This window comes from Hirundo rustica, chromosome 7 (assembly GCF_015227805.2).
Source record: "Hirundo rustica isolate bHirRus1 chromosome 7, bHirRus1.pri.v3, whole genome shotgun sequence".
Taxonomy (NCBI): Eukaryota; Metazoa; Chordata; class Aves; order Passeriformes; family Hirundinidae; genus Hirundo; species Hirundo rustica.
This window is the reverse complement of record NC_053456.1, coordinates 13,190,157-13,214,666: the sequence shown is the minus strand read 5'-3', so window position 1 is coordinate 13,214,666 and position 24,510 is coordinate 13,190,157. Positions and strand designations below refer to the sequence as shown.

At 39.8% G+C, this 24,510-nt stretch overlaps 1 protein-coding gene across 1 annotated transcript in view; it reads right to left on the bottom strand.

Moving 5' to 3' along the window:
* Positions 1–24,510, bottom strand: part of CNTNAP5 (contactin associated protein family member 5) — a 270,985-nt gene that overhangs the window by 56,710 nt on the left and 189,765 nt on the right. The window contains exon 13 of the mRNA XM_040068846.2: positions 23,026–23,226. Within this exon, the coding sequence (XP_039924780.1) occupies positions 23,026–23,226 (201 nt within the window). The remainder of the gene's footprint in view (positions 1–23,025; positions 23,227–24,510) is intronic.

The window sequence follows — 24,510 nt, the reverse complement described above, 5'->3', positions numbered from 1 at the left end:
TTTGATCCTGTGTTAAACTCCTGTGCTGTGTAAACCTAAAGTCTGACACAGCACTTACCCCTAAGACAGTTAAGGTTTTTGAGATACCCAAGCAATTGAAATGGGTCAGTTAGTTTTTTTTCCACCACCACTTCAGGTCAATTTATTTGCATTTGTCTTTTGAAACACTGAAAGCATATTGTATTCAAACAACATTGGCAATCTTCATGTTTATTTTGTCCTCCAAATTCAAACCAAGTTAAGCAGAACTGAATTTGTAAAATCTTACATCTTTAAATTTTACTGATGAAAATGTAAATTAATTTACATGAATGATGTTTTCCCTTAAAAGGAAAGATTCACATATCAAGAGGTAGTGAAAATTAGGAAAATACTGATTGTAGAATTGCACAGAGCAAGAAAAGCCAGTTCTTTGAAACCTCACTCAAAACCATAAAATATCCGTTTGCAGTAACCACCTCAACAACATCAAATCCTGCAAATGGCTCACCTGATACATTGAACAGTATGTAAAACAAGCAGTTAGCAGATTTTTTTCATACATATGTCTGTATATATACACAAACCTATGAGGCAATTTCCACCTGAGTAACTGAATTCAGAGGCCAAATCAGAGTACAAATTATCATCTCAGATAATAATTTTTTAAAAGGCTGTTGAATAAATGGAGAAAGCAGTGAGAAGGGAAAACTGACTCAATATTTTTGCAAGGATTTACCAAGATCTTTTTTTCCTTTTACAGCCTTTTATATTGGAATTTTTAACATTCAATTGACACAAAACCAAATTCTTCCCATTTGGCCTTTCACCAGGGAAAAAACCCCACAGTTTTGATAAATCAAATAAAAAACTATTTAAAATAATTCTGGACAAATTGGAGAAATATTTCATACTTAGTTGAAAACACATAATTAATACCTTCTTAGAGGCTGTTTGTTCAGTGAAGTCAGTGGTATTAATGACTCAGAATCTGTATTGGTTTAAACAACAACTCCCATCACTGGGAAAATAAACAGATAAGTCAAAGCAGGGTGAGCTCAGGCTGTGCTGCATTAACCACGGCATGCTGCCCATTCTTTGAAGGGGATGCTGAGATTTAAGAGTGAAAGTGCTGCTCTTTGGTTTACAACCCTTGGTGAGGGTCTCATGGCTCTGCCCCCACCATGTGGAAGCAACACTCACCCCCCAAGATGTCAGGCACAATCAACTCTGCTTTTAATTCAAGATCAGGTTACTTTGAGGAAAAAAAAAAAAAAGAAAAGAAAAAAAAAGAAAGAAAGAAAAAAAAAAAAAATACAGCAATACAGCCCAGGAAAAAATGAGATTCCCCAGTGACATGGTTCATTTAAACATCACCTACACGGTGAGCCACCTGGTCGGTTTTGTACCACACTACTCTGCTTCCATGGGGACACACACCTGTTTTATGCCTATCTCATCTTTTTTCAGTACAGACATAATAACTATCTAATGCTTCCTTCCTTTACTTAAAACCTTCCCCATGGCAATCGTACGGTTTTATAGTCCTTTTTCTCTCTTAAAACTATTACCCACAAATCACTGCCCTAACTTTCAGAGATGACAAAGATGGTTGTATTTGAAATCACAGGTGGTCAAACCCTGCACAAAGTCACTTTTTCTGTTGTGTACCAACTGTGCCAGCCAACATTGCGAAGCATCTCACTGAATTTGATTAAAATTTCTTGTCAGGTTCTGTCATTATTCAAATCAGCTATCCAAAATTGAAGCAGTCCTGCTAATGCCAGTGGAACTACCCAACAGGCAAGATCGCAAAGTTTGCTCCTCATTCTAAAATTATTTTGTTAAGTGTGGTTAGGAAAAAGGGGGAAAAGGCAGTACTTTGCTGACATTTTGTTTCTTTTTATACAGCTTTGCTGCCAAGGTACACTGCTTTCACAGAGTTGCGGGCTGAAGTAATTACTTTAAAAAAAAAAACAAACAAACCAAGAAAAAACACACAGTAGCATTTGTCTGCTTCTCCTAAGCAGAGAAACTGCTCTCCCTCTGAAGCAGCTGTTATCACAGTGTGCTCTGTTCTTCTGGAGTCCTTAAGATATTCTCATAGATGAGAATGGGCAGAAAGAAGGTAAATAAACACGGACCTTCGCTTCTTCTACATTCAACAGGAGCCTAATGAGCTGAACTGCTGAGCTGCAATGACAGAGTTAAATGCCACTGCACACTTGGAGCGCCTCGCCAAAAGCACAATCATCGTCAAGCCTTCGAGAGACAGATTTGAGGATGAGCATAAGGATTTCAAACCCAAAGACTTTTAAATGTTGAGGAACATTAAAGCTACATCAAAACTAAAATTTTGTGCCTCATGAATTTCCCAGCTGAAGGCCTAAGAAGGCTGAAAATGAGTACTTGCATTCTCCTCTGCCAGCCCAGGCTGTGTTGTTTTCTCAAAAAAAATTCTGGCCAAGTGACAAGTTTCCTGAAGGATGCAAGTGGGACTCCCACAAACAACAGAAACTATGTGAACACCTGAAGGCATGCAGGCTGGGAAGGACAAGCAACAACAAACAACCCAAAGAAGATTTTAGGGACAAATGAAAAAAACAGGTAACGGCAGCTTTGAATCCTCAGCAGTTTTGCTGAAGATGAACTGGATATCCTACCCTGCTGAAACAAAAAAAATATCTAATTTCCTCTATTTTCTGCATTCCAGCTCACCTTCACTTCAAAATTTTCCCTCTTGCTTTCAACTCCTTTTCGTCTTCCTCATTCCCCTTTTCCTATTTTCACTGTTTAGCTTAAATCCTCCAGGTAAATTCAGATAAACAAGCCTGACACTGCCTTAACAGATAAGCTTATGACATTGATGCATGTCCTGCCACATCCTTACTCTGTACTGGGACCAGAAACCCATCAATGCTCTGGATTCAATTCCAAGTGAATAATGACCATGGATAAGCCACAGTGGGCTCCAACACAATCCTGCCTGGGCCAGAGGAGCAGCTCCTGCTCAGCAGATGCCTGGATTTTTTTCCCTATATCAGTGGTACAGGCAGTAGGAATAATGGCAATATGATGAACCCGTCATCTCTTGCCCTCACACTGCTCAAGCAGCTCTTCAGTGTTCATTCTCATCCTCATTAGCAACTATTTCCACTGGAATGCCACCTCATGAAGTGGCTCGATACAGTGCCCAGGAAATGGTCTTTCATTCATAATCAGTTCTTCCGCAGAAGTATAAAAATAGCTAGTGAGAATAAATAGTAGCAAATGCTGAATTAACAGATTAATAAAGAAACCAGATTATTTAATTCCAGTTCTTGTGAAAGTGCCACCGGGCAGTGAATAATCATGTGTGATTTTGGGGTTCTCTACACCTGCGGCAGACCAACACTCCTCAGTGGTTCTCTAGAGCCTGAGGAAGACAACAGGAGTGACATTTGCAGCCACCCTCTAGTAAGACAGTAACACAACCCACTCTCTCTGTGTCCTACTGAAGTCTTATCAACCTTATCTCCTGAGCTAACTGGTTGAGGTGTCCACGTGGAATGGAGGAAAGCATGGAAGAGATGAGTGAGTTTATAAGTTTAGACACATCATATGCTCTTCAGAGCTTTCTTTTTAAAGGATTTCATAATGGATGTGAAAGGGCCACAGGGAAAGGAGAGAGCACTGAACTAATGCACCTTATAAAATACTGCAAGGTGAGAGTAGTAGTTTATCACAGCAGTTTGTGTTCTTAAATGCTATTTAAGTTTTCATAGATGAAAGCACTTTCAGAGGCTAGAAATAAGATTGCAGAAGACAAAGGGGAATAGTTGAAGCATCAATGACTATGAATGGTGCATCAAACCGTAAACTTTTTTCTTTTTTTTTTCCTGGAAATGTTGAAGTGAGAAAACTTTTACAGAACAGTAAAACTACATTATAAGCAACTGTCCCAGAAAAGACTTCCAGGAATAAACACTTTGTAGCTCATTCATTTACTATTATTTTCCAGGAATAATAATGGACAGATCCAGCAACCAGTATAGAAGCATCCAGCTCCAGTGAAATCAAGGTAGCTGTGCTGATTTGCACTCACTCATCAGGCTGCTCACAGAAAGACAGAACAGCTGAGGCTGGAGAGGACCTCTGTAGACAATTTAGTCCAGCCCCCTGCTTCTAACTGTTCTGAAACAGATTCAGGATGTAAGAATTCCTTAGAAAGACTCTGTGGCTGTTACTGGGTCAGGCAAAAGCACCATCTGCAGGTATGCAGCAAGTGACATACAGGCTTGAAGGACCTATTTTTAAAGAGGGTAAAAAAAATTAGTTATATATTTGACCCATTTACTCTTGAATTATCCATTGTGACAGCTCAAACCCTAGGGACTGGGCATGGATGAAGAGTAATGACCTTAACTGTAGCACTTCGCACCTCGTGCACTCCACATAGTGCAACAATGGAGCCCCCAGCTCTGCACAGCTCCCAGGTTCAGGTGCTCTCACCAGCCTTATCAGCCTGAGCCTTTCACCAAGAAACACAAAAAACCACTAGGCTACAGCCTGGCCTAAGAGTGGTCTGAAAGTCAGGGTATAACTCAGAGCAGGTTGCTCGTTTATGAACACTGGCCAGCTGGATTAAAGTTGAGTTGAATTAATCAAGGATTAATACAATTCTTGCTAGAAATCATGGACAATTGGCTGGATTATGCCCACAGTGAGATGCAACTGGATAAACTAGAAAAAGAAAATAGATAAAATGGGGACATTTGGGACATTTAATAGGATACTGGATGAGTTACAGAAAAACATGCTGTGGAAAGCAATCTTTGCTTGGTCCTTTGGGAGAAACTACATACACTAATAACAGTTCTTCCCCACTCCTTTATTTTGAAAAGTGTCTGAGTAAAAATGGAATTACCTTACTCAACAGAACTGTTTCCTGTATTTGCAGTTTTAACTACGAGTATTAATGATGAGAAAAGGATCCTTATTATTACTTTTTTTAACCCCTGCTCACATTGCACCAATAGAGTCACTAGTGTCTCAAATGGACTGTCTCCAGATTTGACAACCCTCCACAAAAGACAGATTAATTTTGTTCTCATTGCACTTGCAATGGCAGCTTCTAAGAATAATAAAATCTAGATTCAGGTATAGAGAATCTTTATTAGCACTATTGATTCATGAAACAATGAGAACACACCTTGTCCTTCAGCCCCCAGGTTAATACAGCACAGCTGACAGTTAGAGAATAACATCTATTTACACAGGGTGAATCCAACCAGAAAGTCATTAGGACAATGTCATTTCCACAGTGTGCCTTTTTGGAGTGCAACCACTGGCTGGCTGCTGTAAATGGATGATTATAACTACTGAATTTCAGGGCTCAGATTGATCTCAAAGAAATCAGAAAGTATCATCAGTAAATATCCTGAATATCTGGACTGGAGTAAAAATAAAAAAAACAGTCTTAATAGAACATAAATTAGAAGAGATAGTAACATATTGCTGATCACTTTAAAGCTGCAGTCCCTAATTAAATAAATTAAAGGATTTTCTTAAAACTGATAGTAGCACTCTCAGGTATTATTAGGATGGTGTTTCTGTTTTGAAAATACACCTTTGGAAAATGAGGTCAAATCTCCAGTTCTTTATCTGAAGTTTCCTGTAATACTACTTGGGTAAGTGAGAATCTTGAGTAAGAAAGGAGTCCAGTATCGCGCCCCATGAAGTTGTAGATAAATGCCATAACTTTGGGGGTTTTGTTTCTTTTACTTTTGTTTCGGATTTTTGTTTGTTTGTTTGTTGGTTTGGTTTTGTTTTGTTTGTTTTTAATCGCAAAAAAAGCTGTAAAGTGCCTGGGAAGAGCATGCAATATTGTCTACCACAAGACAGGCACTGTAAACAACTACAAAATGACACCAACACCCAGAAAAGAGCTTAGAGAGTAATATAAGCACATTTCTGAGCCTTACACCAATTATGAGCCAGGAAGGCAGCTTGGACAGTGTATAAACCACACTCTGAGCCTCTCCTCCTACCCTTTTGTCACACCCCTACTGAATCGAAATCTCACAGCACCAGTTGAACTGGATTGCTTATTTTTTGTTCTTAAAGCATGTTACTTGGCAAAAGACAACTCTGAGTTGTATTTCCTATGATCAAAAAGTCCAGCACAGCAGTGCAGAAAGTCTGGGTTTAAGCTTTATAAAAGAAACCCCACCAATGGAAAACGAACCAACTCAGCAACTAAAGAAAGTGATCAAAAAAACTCCCTATAACTTGTCAAACTGCATTCCAGTATCTCTGAGAGGCATTACTGCAACTCATTAAACTTTTTTATAGTCTGATGTGTTACAACATATTACAGAGCAATGGTAAATAAATAACTGCTGATTTGACACTCCTTTCAACCGTAGAGCAATTCTGCTTTCCTCAATGTTACAATTAATGTCAGCAGTTAATGCCTTAAGTGGTGGAATTGGAAACTCAGCTACAATAAGCACATGCAGTCAGATTTCAACTTAAGGATATACCCAAACTGCAGCATGGCGTTAGTTCAGCTGTCCTCGTCTCAGGCTGCAATTACAGTTCTGTTGGTCAGAGCAGCAGGGGCACCATTTGTCATCCTAAGGAAGGCTGGAGTGCTGTGAAATTGGGCACTTTGGAAAAATGCAGCTGTAGCAGAACATATGTATAGGCAAGACCATGAAATGACCTGGCTTCAAGCCAGCACGTAAAGAGAAAAACAAGAGAATGTAAATGAAAAAATATCATAAAACACTGTACTCAGAAGGTGCTTCTATTGATGTATCCTGACCAGCCTTAAAGGTCATGATGACAACAATCTGTCTTTTCTGTGGGACTGCTTAATCAATTGGCAGATCTTTTTTCTTCACCCTGTTAGCAACAGGTTTACATCTTTCAAATAGATCTCCTATTTTTTGCTACTTAATTGGTCTCAGGTTCCTGTGTATCTCTCTATACAGCTATAACAAGCATGGGTGTGTACTTATTCCTGCACAGACTGTACTGGATAGAAGATGAACTGTTCAGCTCTGCTCCGTAGCTCTACAGTCACTAACAGAGATTATTATGCAGCTGAAGGCAGTTTTCTGCTCCTGGAGGTTAAGGAAGAACTGAGCTGTACTTGAGCACTGCAGTGAATACTGGAATGGGCAGAGGCTGCAGAAAAATGACAACCATGCAATCTCAAGAAGCCTTAGTCCTTCCTCTCTTTCCCAAAGCTGAACAGGCATATGTGTCTTCTGTATTTAATGGTCAAAGAAAGAAGCATTGGAGCCATTCTGTCTACAAAGTGAGAATCAAGAACTTTACATACAAAATAACTCTCTACCATAGGCCTTTCATTACAACTGGTGAGACAAACCCTTCTGTGGGCTGCATCAATGCCTTGAATCAAAAGTCCATAAGATCATCACATGCATCACCTTATCTTTCTTTCCTTAAGGCTCCTTAATTAAGTGTACTTTCCTCCAGCCAAGTATAACTTACTACAAATCCCATCAACTACTGGCTTGAAGAGATGCAGGCATGTCTATCAGGTAGTGGTGTTTGGGTGGACACAACACAACTGAGGCAGGTAAGTTTTTCTCTCAGACTGGTGTAGGATATTGACCAGGTTTACATTAATACATTAGAGTTCTCCAAACACTGTGCAAGAAGTAACAGGGATCAGTCACCTTCATTTAACAGTCTACATCATTTGCTTGCTTTCTTTCCAAATACGGAGCCTAAGGGGAACAGGCATCAGGGGAAATGGAGTCATGAACAAGATCAGACCTCATATTTAAAATATAAATCTTTGAGAGGCAAACTTCTTTTAAAAATATATGAAAGCTCCTCCCTCCAACCTCTTCTCTCTACAGATATGCTTCATGCATATGTACACCTCCATACATGCATATGTACACCTCCATAACGGAAGTTTTTCTATGCAGATTTATGTTAGGAAATTAATAAATACAAGCTACACATTTATGACTGTAATACGCTTTAAGGATTTCCTCCCATCTGAAGCGCAGAACAAATGCAAAGGCAAATATTACCCTGATGCACGCTTCATTACAAACAGACTGCAAAAACAATCAGCAATAAGCCATCTCCTGCAAAGAAAAGGGACAACTTCCCTCCCCTAACCTCAGTGATATTTTTCTTCCCTCAGTCAAACAGCATTTAGCAATGTTGATGCTGCGCCATATATTTTCTTCCACCCACAGGCACCTGGCCAAGGTAAAGTGCATTTACCCAGGGGTTTAGGTAAGAGGTATCTGTATGATGTTGTAAATTCAGAGATACAGAAAACTGATGAATATAAAAGAAGCCACCCCTAGCATAGGAAGAAATGCATTTGTCTGAATTTCGTCTTCCACATTGTCAGTAAAAATTTTAACCATAAAGCTTTGCTTTTAAATGAAATACATAAATGACTCCCAAACAGCTGTCCTACTTAACACTACTATGTAAACATCTGTTCACATTCCTGCATGCAAATGAGAACATCAGCTTGCAAGTCTCTTAGACTCAGATTAGTCTTTATCAAGTCCTCACAGAAAACACAGGGGTGGAGGCCAACAACTGTGTGAAGAGGGAGGAAAGGAAATTCTTGAGCTTTTTTTGGAGAATTGATCCTTGGAGAAAAGATGGATGATGGAGACTGCAAAAAACCTAACTACAAGCAAAAAACCAACATTTTCAGTGGGTTTGCTTCAATAGAAGTTTCCATTCCTATCTCTGTGGTGGATTCCTATTTCATCACATATTTTACCAGCTTGTTTTATAATTGAACTCTGTGCCAAATTTTTATTCCCCTTTATTCAAACCATCCTTTGAAAGTTCCAGGGTCCTAGACATGTTCCTGCTGAGCTAAATGGGATTCTTGACATTGAGGTGAATGGAAACAGGACTGGGAAGGCTGTACGCCTCATTAGATACACGATTCCACAGCACCCTCTAAAATTCTGCTGAACTCTCCCTTTGAAGCAAATAAAGCTGGTAAACTCAGAGGCCATGAAATGTCACTATTACATTTCAACACTTAAACCGAGGTACCTGATGAATTAGCCATCTTCTTGCCAGGCATCTTAGAAAACCGCAGCCCCTGAGGGATTTCCCCTGGCCGTTACCACTTATTGCAAAGTCAAAGAGAGAAAGCTAAGGTTATTGTTTTGCCTGTGGAATCAAAATATGCTGAGAGGGCATGTTATTCCCCAGACTTAGAGGTTTATTGCATTTCTAATTCACACCTAAGGTCACCATATGTCAAGTGAGTATGCATTCTGCTACCATGGCTACTGCCATCATTTTAACTCTAATGTTAAATAGTTCTAGATTGCAACAACACCAACCTGGAAACAGCGTAATTTAGTGCTTATAGCAGAAGACTGGTCTTCTGAGTAACGATGGAAAATTAAACGTTCTGGTTCTACCCTTGCTTTTGTCGGACTCTCCAAAATCACACGAGCAATTTAATCACTCTGAACCTTAGTTTCCATATCAGAAAATCAAAGAACTAAAAGGCCTGAACAACAAGAGCAAAAAAAAGCTAGTACAGCAACAACTACATCTTCTCCATTGAGAAAAACCTAATAAATTGATCAGTCTTTGATCAAATTTCATTCAGCGTTTAAAAATACAATATGAGGTTTGAAATCTGTTATTTGTATCCTGACAGCATCTCACTACGGTGGAGATGCTTCCCTTTGCATAACGCATTTATGTGAATTTGACCACACAATTGTCATTCCTTGTCATTTAAGTAGTCTTACAGTTAAGCAGCTATAATTGTCCTTTGGGTGTTATCTTAAATACATTAAAAAAGAAATTGAATGCTTTCACCACATTATAGCTGGGACACTTTTTCAAAGCTAATTTCTATGTCTGTGAATTATTCATAATACACTTCAAACAGGCTCTTCCGGATAAGGTAATTGACCTTGTCTGCATGAAGCACCTACTACCTTGCCTTGGGATAATTTAATCTACGATGTGGTCCATTATTCAAAGGTAATGTCTTTTCATTAGGTTAGGCAATATATTATCACTCAACTAGTCACCTAATTCTGTATTTAGCGTATTCAGGTTTTCACTTTTTTTGTCATAGGTTACACTCATCATAGCAATATCTCACATTTAAGTAGCATGGTGTAACAGTAAAACAGCATTCTCTTGATAAATGGAAGGAGGACTTTGAGGACTCTAATTTCAAGATTTACTTGTGCATTTTAAACCTCAGTTGGCTTTGTGTTTTCCATGGGTGAAAGCAGCAAAGGGTATCTATTCAGTAAGAACTAGTGTAAGGTCAAAACAAGTACAACTAATGTACCAGATGGCAGAAGTTATCTAAATTCACATACTGTTGACTGGAAACACTTGTGTGCTGATGAAACATGCTAAATCACATGTATGACACATATAACACTTGCACAGTTTTATTCTGCTGTGTAGAGAAACCCCTGGTTGGTCTGCCATGCGAGGAAGAAATTAACGCTAGCTGTAGCTCAGGCTGGCTCTGAATCATTGCAGCCTTCTCTGTAACAGACCATGATTAGGACCCAATTCCCTGCTACATATTCCCTTGAAAGACCTTGCTCAGTGAAGACCAAAGTAACTGATTATTTTTTGCATATGCATGGAGTGAAATTTCTGAGAGAGAAAGCTGAACTGTTGATCACCCAACTCTCTCCTGTGCTCCAACTACTTTGAACCACTTTAGCACAATAAAGCAGCTCTGAATCTATTTTAGTCAGTTACTGACAAAGTCCTCCTGCATGAGTAAACCCTTGAGTGGCACAGCGATCTGGAGGAGCTCCTGCATCAATCCCACTCCTGGCTCCAGCAAATGGCCAGACATGGTATTCTAATTTATACTGTACCACTCCAGTAACGAGGCTTAAAGATGCCTCTCCACCCCTCTCTGCTTCAGTATTGCAGGGTACATCTCTGTAAGAACAGAGCGCTGGCTTTTTCAATCTCAGCGCTGAAGTGTTTAGACGCTGACTATAAATACTGCATTAACAAGCTCTAGATGAACTTGTTAGCTCCTCTAAATATCTGAATTTTTAAAATGTTTCTGTGGTTTTTAGTTTGTTTTATACTAAAGTGGAATTTAATGAAATATGTAAATACTAAGGAGTTAATCCACCATCTTACTTGCTTAAATCAGTTTAAATATACTGAATCCAATGGATCTGATCCTGCATATCTTTGAGCTTTGCAATTTTTTTAGTCGAATCATTCATTACTGTAGCTTCTTTCAAGCTGTCCATTAATAGAATGTTATGATTATGTTAGCTATTCAAAGCTTTTTAATCATGTTATATAAACACAGTTCAGTCTATGAATTGTTTATACTGATTAGATATTGTTTGAGTGCTCACTTAAAATTATGAAGCATTGCTTCAGAGCAGAAATAAAGGCAAGGGCGTCAAATATTTCAAGGTGTTAGACTGAACATTTACTCTGAAGGTCATTGGCTGAATTCCTATTTTCGTGAATATTCAGGAACAATCTGTTCATGTCTTGGAAAATTTCTGCAAAGACAAAAATCTCTGTATCATTGTCCGTAATGATATTAAAAAAAAAGAATCATGAAAATTATCAAAGTGAAACTGAAATTCCAGTAGAACAGGAGTGAAATAGGTGATATTTATAATTTTCCATCAGCTAAAACAAACCAGCCAAGGGAAGTGTTGTTCCAAACAAGACTACCTGCAACTGGCCTGACTGCTAGATCATATTTCACATCGGTCGAATGCCTTCCATCGTGTAACCACAGTTGTGTACTGCACATTGATGGCTCCTGTCGCTATAATATGGTTATGTTTACCCATTAGTTTCTGCTTTTGTGCCACAACCCAGCAACTGTGACATTACAATTGTTCTAATGGTCTGTTTCACTTTGTTCATTTACCTATTAATTTTGGCAACGGCATATTTCATGGAACATAAATTTCATCCTCTGAAAACACGACAACCTGTAGTACAATATGGTCAGACAGATTCTGGAGCTTTGTATGGAAGTAAAATGAACTGTCCAGGGTGGTGTTTTGGAAAGAACATACCTCCCTCTGGAGGCATCGCTTGTATCTAAGGTGATTGCTTCAGCACTAACAGGATGTAATTATTCACTCAGTAAAATCCTGCCTCTATTAAGCAGGTACTTCTAATGTTCTGCAGATTGACTAGTGGCCCTAGAATGTCTCACAGAGGTAGTAAACAAAATGCAACATAATCTCTTTGTCTGAATCCCGAACATAGTGTGCACTGGGAAGGAAGCGACCTAGAAAGCTGCCAAGCTGCCACTGCTCTGAACAGGGAGGCTCTGGAGGCTCTCCCAAAGCAGGACCTAAAAAAATGCTTATTGCAAGAGAACCTTTCCCAGCTCAATGGCAGATACTCGAGTAGAAAAAAAAAGAAAAAAAAAAAAAAAAAAAAGGATTAAATTTGCTTTGCATTGCCAGAGAAAAAGCCAAAGGAGCTGAAATAGAGCCTGCTTTAGAAGAAAACTTCTCCTAGAATCCCATCCTTGGCTGTTACCTAAGCATTCAGTCATACAGATTTCTCTACAAGAAGCAGCCTCTAAACTTTGGCCACACCCCTCAGGAGTTTCAGGTGGATAAAATCTTAGACTTTGAAATCATGGTGACAAATGGGAGGCAAACAAGTGCTCATGTACAGAACACAGCAGTAACCAACACTGCTTTTTCTTGTACCAGGCCTGACAATATCCATGTGGCCCAAAAATGAATTACAGCCAAATTCCGCTCTTCCTTTTCCTCCTAAAAGAAGGAAAGTAGAATTACACATATCTACATATAAAAACACAAACTTTCCCAAAAAGAGAGAACTATATCTGTATGAATACATAACTTTATGGACTCTACTGATCATTTGAATCATCAGATGAAGGAAAAGCTAGTATTTAAAACAAACCTATCATGAAACTGATATTTCTCTTTTTTCAGAACCTCTTTTCAGAACTCTGGTCATTTTTCAAAACAGCCCATCATAGGCTTGGAGTCATCAGTAAAACAAGCCTGTCAGTCCTGAACTAGCCTGTCATCAGTAAAACAAGCCTGTCAGTAACACAGAACTGAGAAAAAGAACAGCAAGGAACTGTTATCTTTTCCTTCCCACCAACAAATGTTATTCTGAACATTTTGATCACATTCAATGAGACAGCCTGAACAAAACTGATTGCAGTCTAAACTATTGGGAGTACTTTTCCTGCACTATTAATGTTGATACACTGAAATCATCATGTTATAAATTAGACATATCACTTTAAACTTTTTGGGGAAATGGAAGATGTAAGGAAAGGGGGACATGGAACCAAGCATCCTGGATGAACAAAAAGGCAAAAAATGAAGACAGGGACTGAATCTAGCACAACAGTAATGGCCCAGAGATCTATGAAAGAACAGCGGGTAGTGATGAAGTTCTGTTGAGTGTAGGAGGAATGTTTGGTTTGTGCTTTTGTTCCTATCCTGGAAGAAGACAGACATTTCTGTATCTGGCATGGTGAGACAATATGTACATCGGTGTCTCATGTTAGCCCAAATTAAGATTTCCTTCTAGCACTAGGACCAATGGGGTGGGTCTCTATTGATTCTAGCAGCCTTTAGATATTAATTGCAACCTGGTTTTCTAGAGAAATGAGACATTTTGAAACATTCTACATGAACTTCTGTGCACACCTGTGTCTATTGTTCAAGTAACTCAGGAACCCACTGGCCAATTTCAAGAACATTTGACTGAGAAATGTGTTCTTACAGGTCCCATGTACAGCCTAAGCTAAGAAAACAGGCACTGTTCAGCCTAAGTAAAGGCTGAAGTGCATTTTCATTCCTCTCTGTATATTAAAAAATCCATACAGAAACTCAACTCTAAGCCATAAAACCAAAGGGGAAATAGCAATATTTATCACTCCACCAGTTACAGTGCAAAATCACAGCTTTCTCCCCTTATCTGGCTGAATACATCAAAAATCCCACCATACCCCACCTGAATACCATTACTTTCTTTGCAGTTTGGTAGGTCCATAGCAATTCACGGGATCACACCTTCCTGCTAAACCACCGTAACTATGATGACACAAAAGCAAATGTATCTCTAAGGAATGACATGTTCATTCTTCCATGAGTAGCTCAAGGACAAGGCACAAGAGGTACTTACAGAAAGCTCGCACCTGGAGTGAAAGATATCAGAGGTGTTCAGCTGAGAGGAAACACTTGTCTGGCTCCTTTTTGTGGCTACAAGAATTTGGCCATTGGTTTTAAAGGGGTATATTTAAATCAATCTAATTTAAATAATCTAATCCAATGCCCATTCCAGTTTCAGGCAAAATCGTTGCAGCCTGATGCCTCAATTTTCTTGCCTGCTAAACAAGAAAGCTACCTTTAGAGAAGCACATAGATTAATTGGTTAACCTTTCTAAATGCCAATGTTAAAAAAAAAAAAAAAAAAGAAAAAAAAGAAAAGAAAAGAAAAGAAAAGAAACAAAACCCAAAAAAACCCACCCTTTTCTTGTGTGGTTTCTGAATTCTGCTCTTGAGAGTAAAGGAAGAATGCTCCTGATGTCGTTCTGAGTCCTGGACAGCTCAAGTGGAAATACACACCTTAGCTAAACCAGTCTGAGTCTTTTTCTTGTCAAAAGGACTTGGAAAACATTCAGGCTCAAAAGCTTTTTCATTTTTGTTCCAGATAACAAAAAAGCTTCTCCAAAGAAGGTTTTAAAGGAGTTATTTTCTTTCAGGTCACCACATCTTTCTAGCTACTCGTCAAGTCTCAGTCAGATCTGCTCCTCTCCAGATCAGTCCAGGTTGGGGGGGATGTAAACAATTTTAAATTGCTTTTAGGTGCTTCTTGTGAGTGGAAGAAGCACACAGCTTTTTTCCCCCAGTCTCTGAAGACATCTTCTCAAAGTACACTTACTTATAATTTATTTTGTTAATTTGTATCATTTGTTAATGCTTAACATATTTTGGGGTGTTCTTTCAACAAAAAGGAAGTAAGAGACACTTAAAAGATCTACTTTTATACCCCCCCTTAACACCAGACAGCTCACGTAAGAGTATTTAGTTTAGTGTTTTGCTTAGGGAAGATTTTTTGTTCCCTTGTTGTTTGAACACCAAGTAATGTCAAAATGCCACTCTCAGTGTTTCTTGTAGATTCTTTTCTCCTGTCCCTGAGTTCACACTTTCAAACACAAAAATAAATTTTCCACAGGCTAACTGCAAACTGCAGTGGGGGTAAAATTCCTGGACTTCAGATTTACAAGCAATGAATCTGAGAACTAACCTAATTATTCAGAGCAAACCCCTTTTTTTTAACACAGAACTGCATTTTCTTTTCTCCTAATTACTTACATGATTAGGTTATGCTATTGATCTTTTTGTGTATCGCTTCCTAACCACCTCTGTTTTCCCAGACAGGTCAAACCAATTCAAACAAAATCTAAGCAGAGGGGTTCCATCCCATCTGATTTTCTGCAAGTGCCTTGCTATGCACCTACTTTCTTCCCCAGGTCCAAAACAGGAGTCAAATGAACCCAAAACACATAAAACTAAGAGACTACAGCCACAAATGCTTTTTTTAATCCCCAAAAATAATGTAAATACCAATGAAAATTACTATTGCCATTTACTATTGCCACTCATGTGACATCTTGGTAGAAGAGGTTAGATGAGAACTCTTCCACTATTACGATTCACATCTTCTGCTCCACAAAATCAGAAAGCATCACTCTCTGCACTGGCCCAAATTTGACAGACAAATTAGTTTAATGTCAGTAAGACAATCTGAGTCTAATGGAGCTCAAGATGTTTAAAGTAGGGCAGCTAAAAGAAGCAGACAAATGGAAGTGTGATGAGAACACTCCCTGCTGTGGCCCTAATGAGGGAGAAGGCACACTTTTCTGCTCAGGCAGCAGTCCTGCTTTCTTCCTCGAATGGAGAACAGGTTGCTGTCATAGCTAATGACCCACTAATATAATAAACCATGGATTAGCTGTTTGTTTCTGAGCACTCTTATTTATTTACTGTTAAAAGTTTGCTAAGTTCTGTAAATTAAAACAAAACAAAACAAAAAAAACCAAACCAACAAACAAAAAAAAAACCCACAACCAAGATACTATTACTGCTCATAATTAAGGGAATGTTGGCTGAAATACCTTAAAAGAATTCTTTCCTTCTTCCCTTCTTCAAACTGTATGTACAAATAGTTTATACAACTGAGTTTCTCAAGCCAGAGGCGTTATTAAGATGTGTTTGGTTCTGGCACACGTGTACCCCATAAAACTATCCATTTCCAAACTCTTATTTGGACTGCAGAATCCCCTGAACTCAATGTTTTGGTATTACTGAGCTATGAGCATTTACAGGGTCCCACAGGTTTCACAGGTTGAACAAAAGATCTCACTGACTTTACTCCAAGCCAGAAGTTCTTTGGGATCAAAAGTCCCAAACCAATGTCAAGTAAATAACTTGCAGCAGCAGTTCACATCACTGACTTCCTCACAGAACCACCAAGAATAGAACATGTAATGAATTCCAGATTCCAGGCTCAAAATCTGTTGTCTAGATTTACATTCCATTTACTTGTCCTATGTACCTGCATTAATACCTCTGTAAAGTAAGCTTCCTGTATACTGGAAAAGATAATTTCCATGTCAGTAAAGCACAGTAGATCGATTTGGTTCGGAGTGTAAATATGCTTTCTATGTAAACTGTAAAAGGTCTCAAATGAAATGAAATTTGATAAAATAAAATGAAATAAAATTCCAAAAACTATAATTCCAAAATTTCTCCTTAGACTTAAAAATTAATTAATTTAAGGAAGGGAAAAAAGGGAAACACACAACAAAAAAACAACAGAAATATCCACTGACAGCAGAAGTATGAAGGATGTATTCGATAGAAGCAAACAGGAGTTAACCATAGAAGCTCTCTCCTCACGACTCAGTAAGTCCTCACTTTAAGAAGTGTTTTTTTTAAATTCACCTGACACATTGTGTCTAAAGCAAACACAGATAGCCACCCCAGGAGATTTCCTGCCCTGCTGGTGCCACTGCAGAATTATGTCAGGTAGCATTATAAGCCTGCCCTCTCCTGCAGTGGGTTTCAAGGAGTAAACATGCTTTCCTTCCACTGCAGTAGAAGCCATCCAGTGTATGGCTGAGCAAGGATTTATTCCCGTGTTTTTTTCCATTATTTAGCCCCTTGGCTGCATTTTGATGTCAGAGAAACACAAGACTGGATGAGGAGTAATGGCAGCAAGTAGCTGCCATTCCTCGCTTGGCAGCTGCAGTACACTGTACCTCCCTGCCAGCCACAGAGGACACTAAGAGGACAGCAAGGGGAGAAAAGGGTCAGAAACTGGGATAATGATATTTCCACTACTCACAGGTAGGCTCCATGCCAAGTTACCTCTGCTACGCCACAGGTTTTGTATTCTGCTTAGAGCCCCTGCATTTTAAACATCTGCACACAAAAACCAGCCTAGCATCTTTAAAAATGGCCTCTAAATCTCTCCCTACAAATAAAGGGGGTGTATTGCATTACTATGGTGAACTCCGTTCCAAAGTCTCCAAATATAACACAAGTTGTCTGAAGTTGTGCTTGTGAGAAGCTGTCACTGCCATTTCGGGGAGGGAGACAAGTTATGGCGATGGAAACACAGATGGCAAGTCAATCATGTTCAAAAAGGGGATCCTAATTACCCAAGAATAATCACAGCACACAATCCACACCTGCCACCTATCCACCACTCCAACACAAGCCACTTTTTGAGGGCAGACTGCCCTGTTCTATTCTATTTTGTGCAATGAAAAATAGTCTCCTGGTAATGCAATAACAATTTAAAGTTATTTTGTACAAGAACAAATAGTCCCCTGGTAGTGCATTAACAATTGAAAGTACTGGAATGATAAACTGGAAATTATACTTAAAAGGCATAAAATACTAGTGAGCAAAACCCCATGGGTAAATGATTGCTTGTTATAGGTCATTTTATATCACCTCCTGATACATCTATGTAAAATACTCCATCAGAACCCAGGCTTCAGACTCCTTTCTTCAAAAAGATTTACTCTAAAGTGGTGAAACCTTGGTGCAAACCGTGTCTCAAAAAATTGTGGGCACAGGTGAAAAAACACTAGAGTTAGTGAAAGTCCTAGATGAGTAACTAAAAGCACTATAAAAGCTCTGGATGAGCACAAAACTGCACTTCTCTGCATCCTGTAATACAAGAACTCAGTGCACTGAGCAAAACAGTAGTTAAAAAAATGCAGTTCTGTAAAACAGCAAGTGGGGAACTCCTGGAACTTGCTTTCCTAGGAGGCCACAGGGCAGGCAGCCTATTAAAAGTTCAAAAAGTTATCAGGCACGTTAACAAACAACAGATCCACGGTGGATACTAACAGGGGTTGGCAACAGCATAAACACGGATGCCCTTTTTTGAGAACTGTGGGCGATGGGGATGTATTGAGGGATGTGTAAAGACATCAACTTGTGTACTCAATTAAGCTGCATCTCTCCAGCAGCCACTACTGAAGGCAGGGCCCTGAAGGACATTTCTTAGCCTCTTATGCCCTCACATCACTGCCCTCATCTGGAGCTAAGGAGGGAGCCTGCACAGACAAAACTCTAGCAACATACAGGGCATAGATTAAAAAAAAGAACGTTAACCTGCCTCAGCAAGAGCATTAAGTCTAAACTAAGAAATTATGATGTGTCCCCTGCAGTGAGGCAGTACTACATCTCTCCTTCCAACAGAGAGTTCCAAAATGCAAATACAGTGGTTCACCAGTGAGGGCAACCAGCTGCCTGGCATAAGGGGTCACAGAGTGTGGGACAGTACCTGGTGCAGCTTGGCACAGAGATATGGGACTACCTGGGAGCCAAAGCAGAGGAGAGGAGCTGGAAACCTGAGCACAAGTCATGTAATAGTGGGACTTGACGGACCATAAGCTCAGGGAAGAAGTGTCTAGTTTAGGATGGATGTAGTTTAGGATCAATGTTCGAAATCAAAGCTTAAAGTGACACGGTGTAGGAATTCTACTGGAAAGAGAAAAATAAGGAAGAAGTGAGGAAAAACCCATCACCTACAGACATTCCTATTTTGTTGATTTTGCTCTTGGACTGATCTTTTATCAGTCCCTGCCTACACAAATGTTCTATGAACTTGACAGACTGTCAGCCAAGCATTGTAAAGCAAGCTATGCTGCCACTGATATAGCCGTCAGTACGCTAAGTCCTTGATAAGGTGGATGTGAGGAAGCTTCCCAAGTGACAAGCATTTGAGCCCACCCACTGCTTCTAGAAAACTGAGCAAATTCAGACAAGAGCTGGGGATTTCTTCAGTGAATGTTTTCATACCATATTGTATGTTAACAGTTTAAGTTAGTGCGTGTTAACAGTTTAAGTAAGTGTGCATCTGCACACATGAAGACATGCTCTTTCTTAGGTATAGCCTGAGATGCTCCAGGAATAAAGGAAATCAAGGCCCTGGGGGGCTACATTTCTTTTCATATTCTCAGAATACAGAGAGCACATTTAGAGGATATTCCTGCCCACCTTGGTCCTCTCCTGCTAGCTTGACTTGGCCTCTACTTGTAAGGATAAGTCTGCAGTTGTTTCCTAAGAGCATGGATTGCTTTCCTAATTAATTCCAACTGCAAGATTTGCTCTGGTTATGTGAGTGTTTCTCCAACAGACCTGGGAAAGTCGCAGGAGACTTGTGATTTCTGGTCACACAAGTTTCCTTTGCCACCTTCTTAAGAAAGCCAGCCATGCCTTGATGAACAGACATCTACTGTGGCGTTCATAAACCTGCTGAAAATCTGTTTGATGGCAGAGATGTACAAAACTACAGCTCAGGGCAATTTAATTTTTGCTTTCACAGACATGCTCACAGCTAAGCCGTAGTATGACAGGGAGAGCCAATAAGGCTGTTCCAGACAGCAGGAGGTGGAGATGAGTAAACTCCTCTGCCAACTGCCAGACTGCATGTCTGACACACTGCAGATGCAAATCCAAGAAACTCAATGGGGACACCACGCTCAGTCACACCCGCTGAGGATGTGCCTGTGTCTTCAGGGTAGGAGGGAGTAGCAAAGAAAGAAAGAGAAATTCCTTGATATAAACTGGAGCAGTTTTATGCAAGCCAGGAGCCTCCCAGGGCTTCTCTCTGAGGCAGCCCAGAATGCCTTGCTTGTCCCATTTGCTCCATGTCAAAGCTGTGAAAGCCAAAATTGCTATGTAACAACATACATCTTTGCACTATGATGCAAAAGGTAAGAGAAATGTTTTTATGGCTTCTCTGTGAAACATGATAGTATTTAGATCCTGAAAGTAAGGATTTGGTGTGTTGGTGCCACCAGCAGTAATATCCTAATCATGTGTTCCATCTCTTTGCAGGGGAAAAAAAAAAAAAGCCGAGAATGAGAGTAAGCTCAGAAACAGATTGGATTTCTTGCAGGAAGAAGAACTTTTATAACATTGTCAATATTAGATATACCTCTGGGAGATGCCCTTCCCTCAGGCATTCACCAATGGGTTCAGTCCAGAGGTAATAATGAGTGGAGACGTTCAGCAAGCAGGATTAGGTCAGGTAACATTTCCTGCTGGCCTACAGATGCAGTATTGTCATTAATACATGGGCATTGCATATTGACTTCTACAGCTGGATCTGAAGTGTTCCTCATTAACAGCAATTACACAATAAGATACCCTGGCCACACAGAGGGTGTGCTTCAGGCATCCAAAAGTCTAGGTCAAATGAAGAAACAAAACCCAAGAGTTCTGACCTTTGTTCTTTTGCTCTGGCCCCAAATCTGGCAAAAACACAGGTGAGAACCTTCTGCAGCAAGTCCAGCAAAATACCCTGGGGTCACTCATGCTTGTAGCTCATCTTCAAGTTTAGGAATGGAAATTCCTTAGGTCCTAGAACTCTTCAAGACACCTATAGTGTTCAACACTACTTGGTCTCTAGGTTTCTCTGTAATGCAACAGCATTTCACTACAAAATAAATAACAATTAATAGATCTTGGTGAAAATATTTTTTTTTCTACAAAAACACTTAATATTCAGTTAAGAACAAATTATCCTTGTCATTTCAAGAACTGAAATGCTATTTTTGAGCATGTTTCCCATCTTTCCAAATTTAAAGCTGTAGACTACTGAGAAAGCTCAGGATGAAAAAAGGAAAATTAGAAAGTGTAATTAAAAAGCAAACAAAAGGAAGGAATAAAGAGGGAAAAATGATGGTGTCTGCCACATGCACAGCACTAGATTGCAATTTTTTTTTTTTTTTATTATTTTTTATTTTTTTTATTTCTCAGCTGGAGCTGCAGTAAAGACTACATGAGTTGTGCAATTCTTGTGTGGTCAGCTGTCAGATCCACAGTGGCACTGCACCAGCTTCAGGAGCACAAGCCAGACTGCTGGACACCATCTTTTCCCTTGAGGAATCAGCCACAGCTTTGGTCCTGGACAAGCAGAGGATGAGCTGCCTGTCAGATGCCCTCTTAGCCAGTCTGCTGTGGGTTGACAGCTTTAGCCCTGAAGATGCACAGTTTACACTGACTGTCAATTTACACAAGATTATCTTTTTTGGGTTTTTTTTTCCCCACAAAAGTTTTGGTTCTCAGGAAGGGCCCCCATCTTTGGAGAGGCTCCATAGACAAGAAGCATCTCAAAACCCATTCATAGTGTACATCCCTGCATACACATGACCAAGTGCCTCACAGAAATGTGCAAAAATAAACAAAAATAAACCTGCTCTAATATTGTGGAATTCATCCTTAAAACAACATTTTGGAAATAGCCTCTCTGGGACTTTATGCCATATCAAGTGCAATGTGGGACACAGAAGCCAGCAACACTGAAAGTAATTGTAAGACATCAATTCCACTTCTTTATGTGCAGTTATGCCCACGTTTTGTTTTCCCTTTGTGCTCTATCCTGGATGCTGATATTAACATTTCATTCTTTAAAAAAAGATTAGCAATACAAACAAATCTTGGCTGGCAAATCTGATGACAAAAAAAGACATAATTCACAGCTTTTAAAAATAAACTGACTGTAAGTCATCTGATTACTGGATCCATAAACATTCAGTATTATAAAAACTTTGCTGGAACCAGGAGAGTTTTGACACATTTCATTAGGCAATGTGGTTTTAAGACGATAGGAACTCCCACTGCAAGCTCCCCTTAAGGCTTTCCATGGTCTGTCTCCTGAACTACCAATAAATTTAAGAGTTTCTAATAATCAAACAACCACCAGGATAATACAGACATTGCAAGCAACAGAGGAGACTTTGAATGCATTCAGAAGTCTGCCCTTAATGTCATTCATCTCTCCACATAAACAAACATAAAATCCTGACATCAAGACAAAGTTGACTGGAAGCCAGACATCCTGAGTAGCCACTGGAAATCTGGTACTGCAAAGAAACACAAACTGGTGAGACCCTCTGCTTTCTTTTTTTCTGATACATTAAGCCAAGGGAAAAAAAGTATTCCTTCTATTGCAAGGGGATAGTTAGTTTTGCTCCAGAAACTGTATTACCAAGCACTTTAAACATCATATTCAGGGTTGTGGGATTCAGAAGAGGTTACACTCTTCCCCTACATAACATTATGAGTCTGGAGCAACGGGGATGCTTTTTATTTTTAATATACAGATAAAAACTGTAAATGAATAAACATATCTATTTGCTATCAGCTAAATACACTTTTTGTGGTTTCTAGGTAGCACTTTCTACTGTAGAAGTTTTCAGAGTCTGGGCATGCATGAACTTCCAGAGTGAAAACTCCCCTGCAGAGCTCAGACGCTCTTGCACCAGGGCACAGGCACTGCGCAGTAGAATCCAAAACGCCAAAAGCTTTTTGACTCTATTCCGTATCGCTACTATTAATTTGAGGGGTTTTATTGGTTTGGGGTTTTTTTTTTCATCTCAGCTGCAGCGTGGCCTGCACCTGCTGTACAATCAATAGGAGTTTAGAAGGAAAGGTCTGGGAGGGTGGCACTTACTCGGGGTGTTGAGGAGCCGTGACTTTTTGCAGTGGTAGGCAGCCTCCTGCTCGCAGTACTCGGCACTGTTTATCACGGCCTCCAGCTGCTCTGCACTGCTGTTGTAGTTGAAGGACATGGTGTAGGGCTTCTCTGGACCAGCTCCTTGCACTCTGGTCAGCCCCGTGCTGTTGTGCTGCACTGCAGTCCAGATCTTATCTTCTGTTAAACGAAAAAGGATTGAACAGGAGGTTAACAGCAAAATACTTCCAACAAGCAGGGAACAAAAAACCAACTGAAATCTAACATTTTACTGCAGTGGACAAAGCATCAGCAGGACCCCGGGCTCCAAAATGGGCACTTTGTGATGAACACCAATGGGTCTGTCTTCATTAAAGGTCAGAGTGGCCCACAAAGATGTTTCTCCCTGAACCATCTCAAGCAGACACTATATCACCTGCTGAGCAATACAGAAACTACAAGCTTCCTGGGAAGATCAGGAGACCTTCAGCTTCTTCTGTTACCAGATATCTCCATAAAATTAGATACCTTTCACCTGGCCTTGTCCCTGAGAGAAAACACATAGTAATATGGCTCACGGGGGTAACATTCAGCTTTTGCCAGAAAACACATCCCATGCTGTTGTAACATCAAATGGAAGCAGAGAACTGCGGCTGATAAGCTTGCACAAACTCACCACAAGAAGAAAGCATAATCTCTTGCCAGAAAGTTAAACTGAGAGTATGTTCTTACCACCCAGCTGGAAGTCAGATCACTCCTTTCACTCAGTTCTCAGATTTTTCTTCATATAAGTTGAACGATGCCCTACTTGGATGATGGTACAGAATGCCATATGACTTGGCATCTGTAGTTAACTCTAAATATTGATGCTTTTCCATGCTGGGGAGCCCATTCTCATTTCCTTCATTCCATTTACTGGCAGAGCAAGGGATTGTGTAGGTGACAGAAAGCAGAATCTAGGCTTAAGCACAACCTGCACCCTACAACCCAACTCCCGATCAGCATTGGGGTTGGCATAATGAGAACATCACATTTAGGAGCAATTAGCTTCCAGGGAGGCTTTTTCCCAGCTGGTTCTGGTATATCAACGGGCAAGGTAGAAAGGACAACCCAAACAGCCACTTGCTGAGCTGACACAGAGTTAAAGACGAACTCTTCAATGAGGATTCACAGGACTGAGCCCTGCACGTGTCCAACACTATTAGTAAGAGTGTCAAGTCACATCCAGCAAATTTCCTCTTTATCAAAGACCCTGCTTGCCTAGGGAGGATACAAGTTACTGACAGGGCAAAAATTTAAGGCAGCAATTTTCAATCATTTGATGAGAAGGAGATTTTGATCTCACTTGCAGAAACACGCAGACAGTTACAGAGGAAGTGAGATCTAGGCAATAGATTTGTATTTTGCTATTTAAGCTTCATCAGGGAAACCCTAGATAACAATGAATCATATATTTTCTAAGCTGATCCTAAAAACTGTGCATTT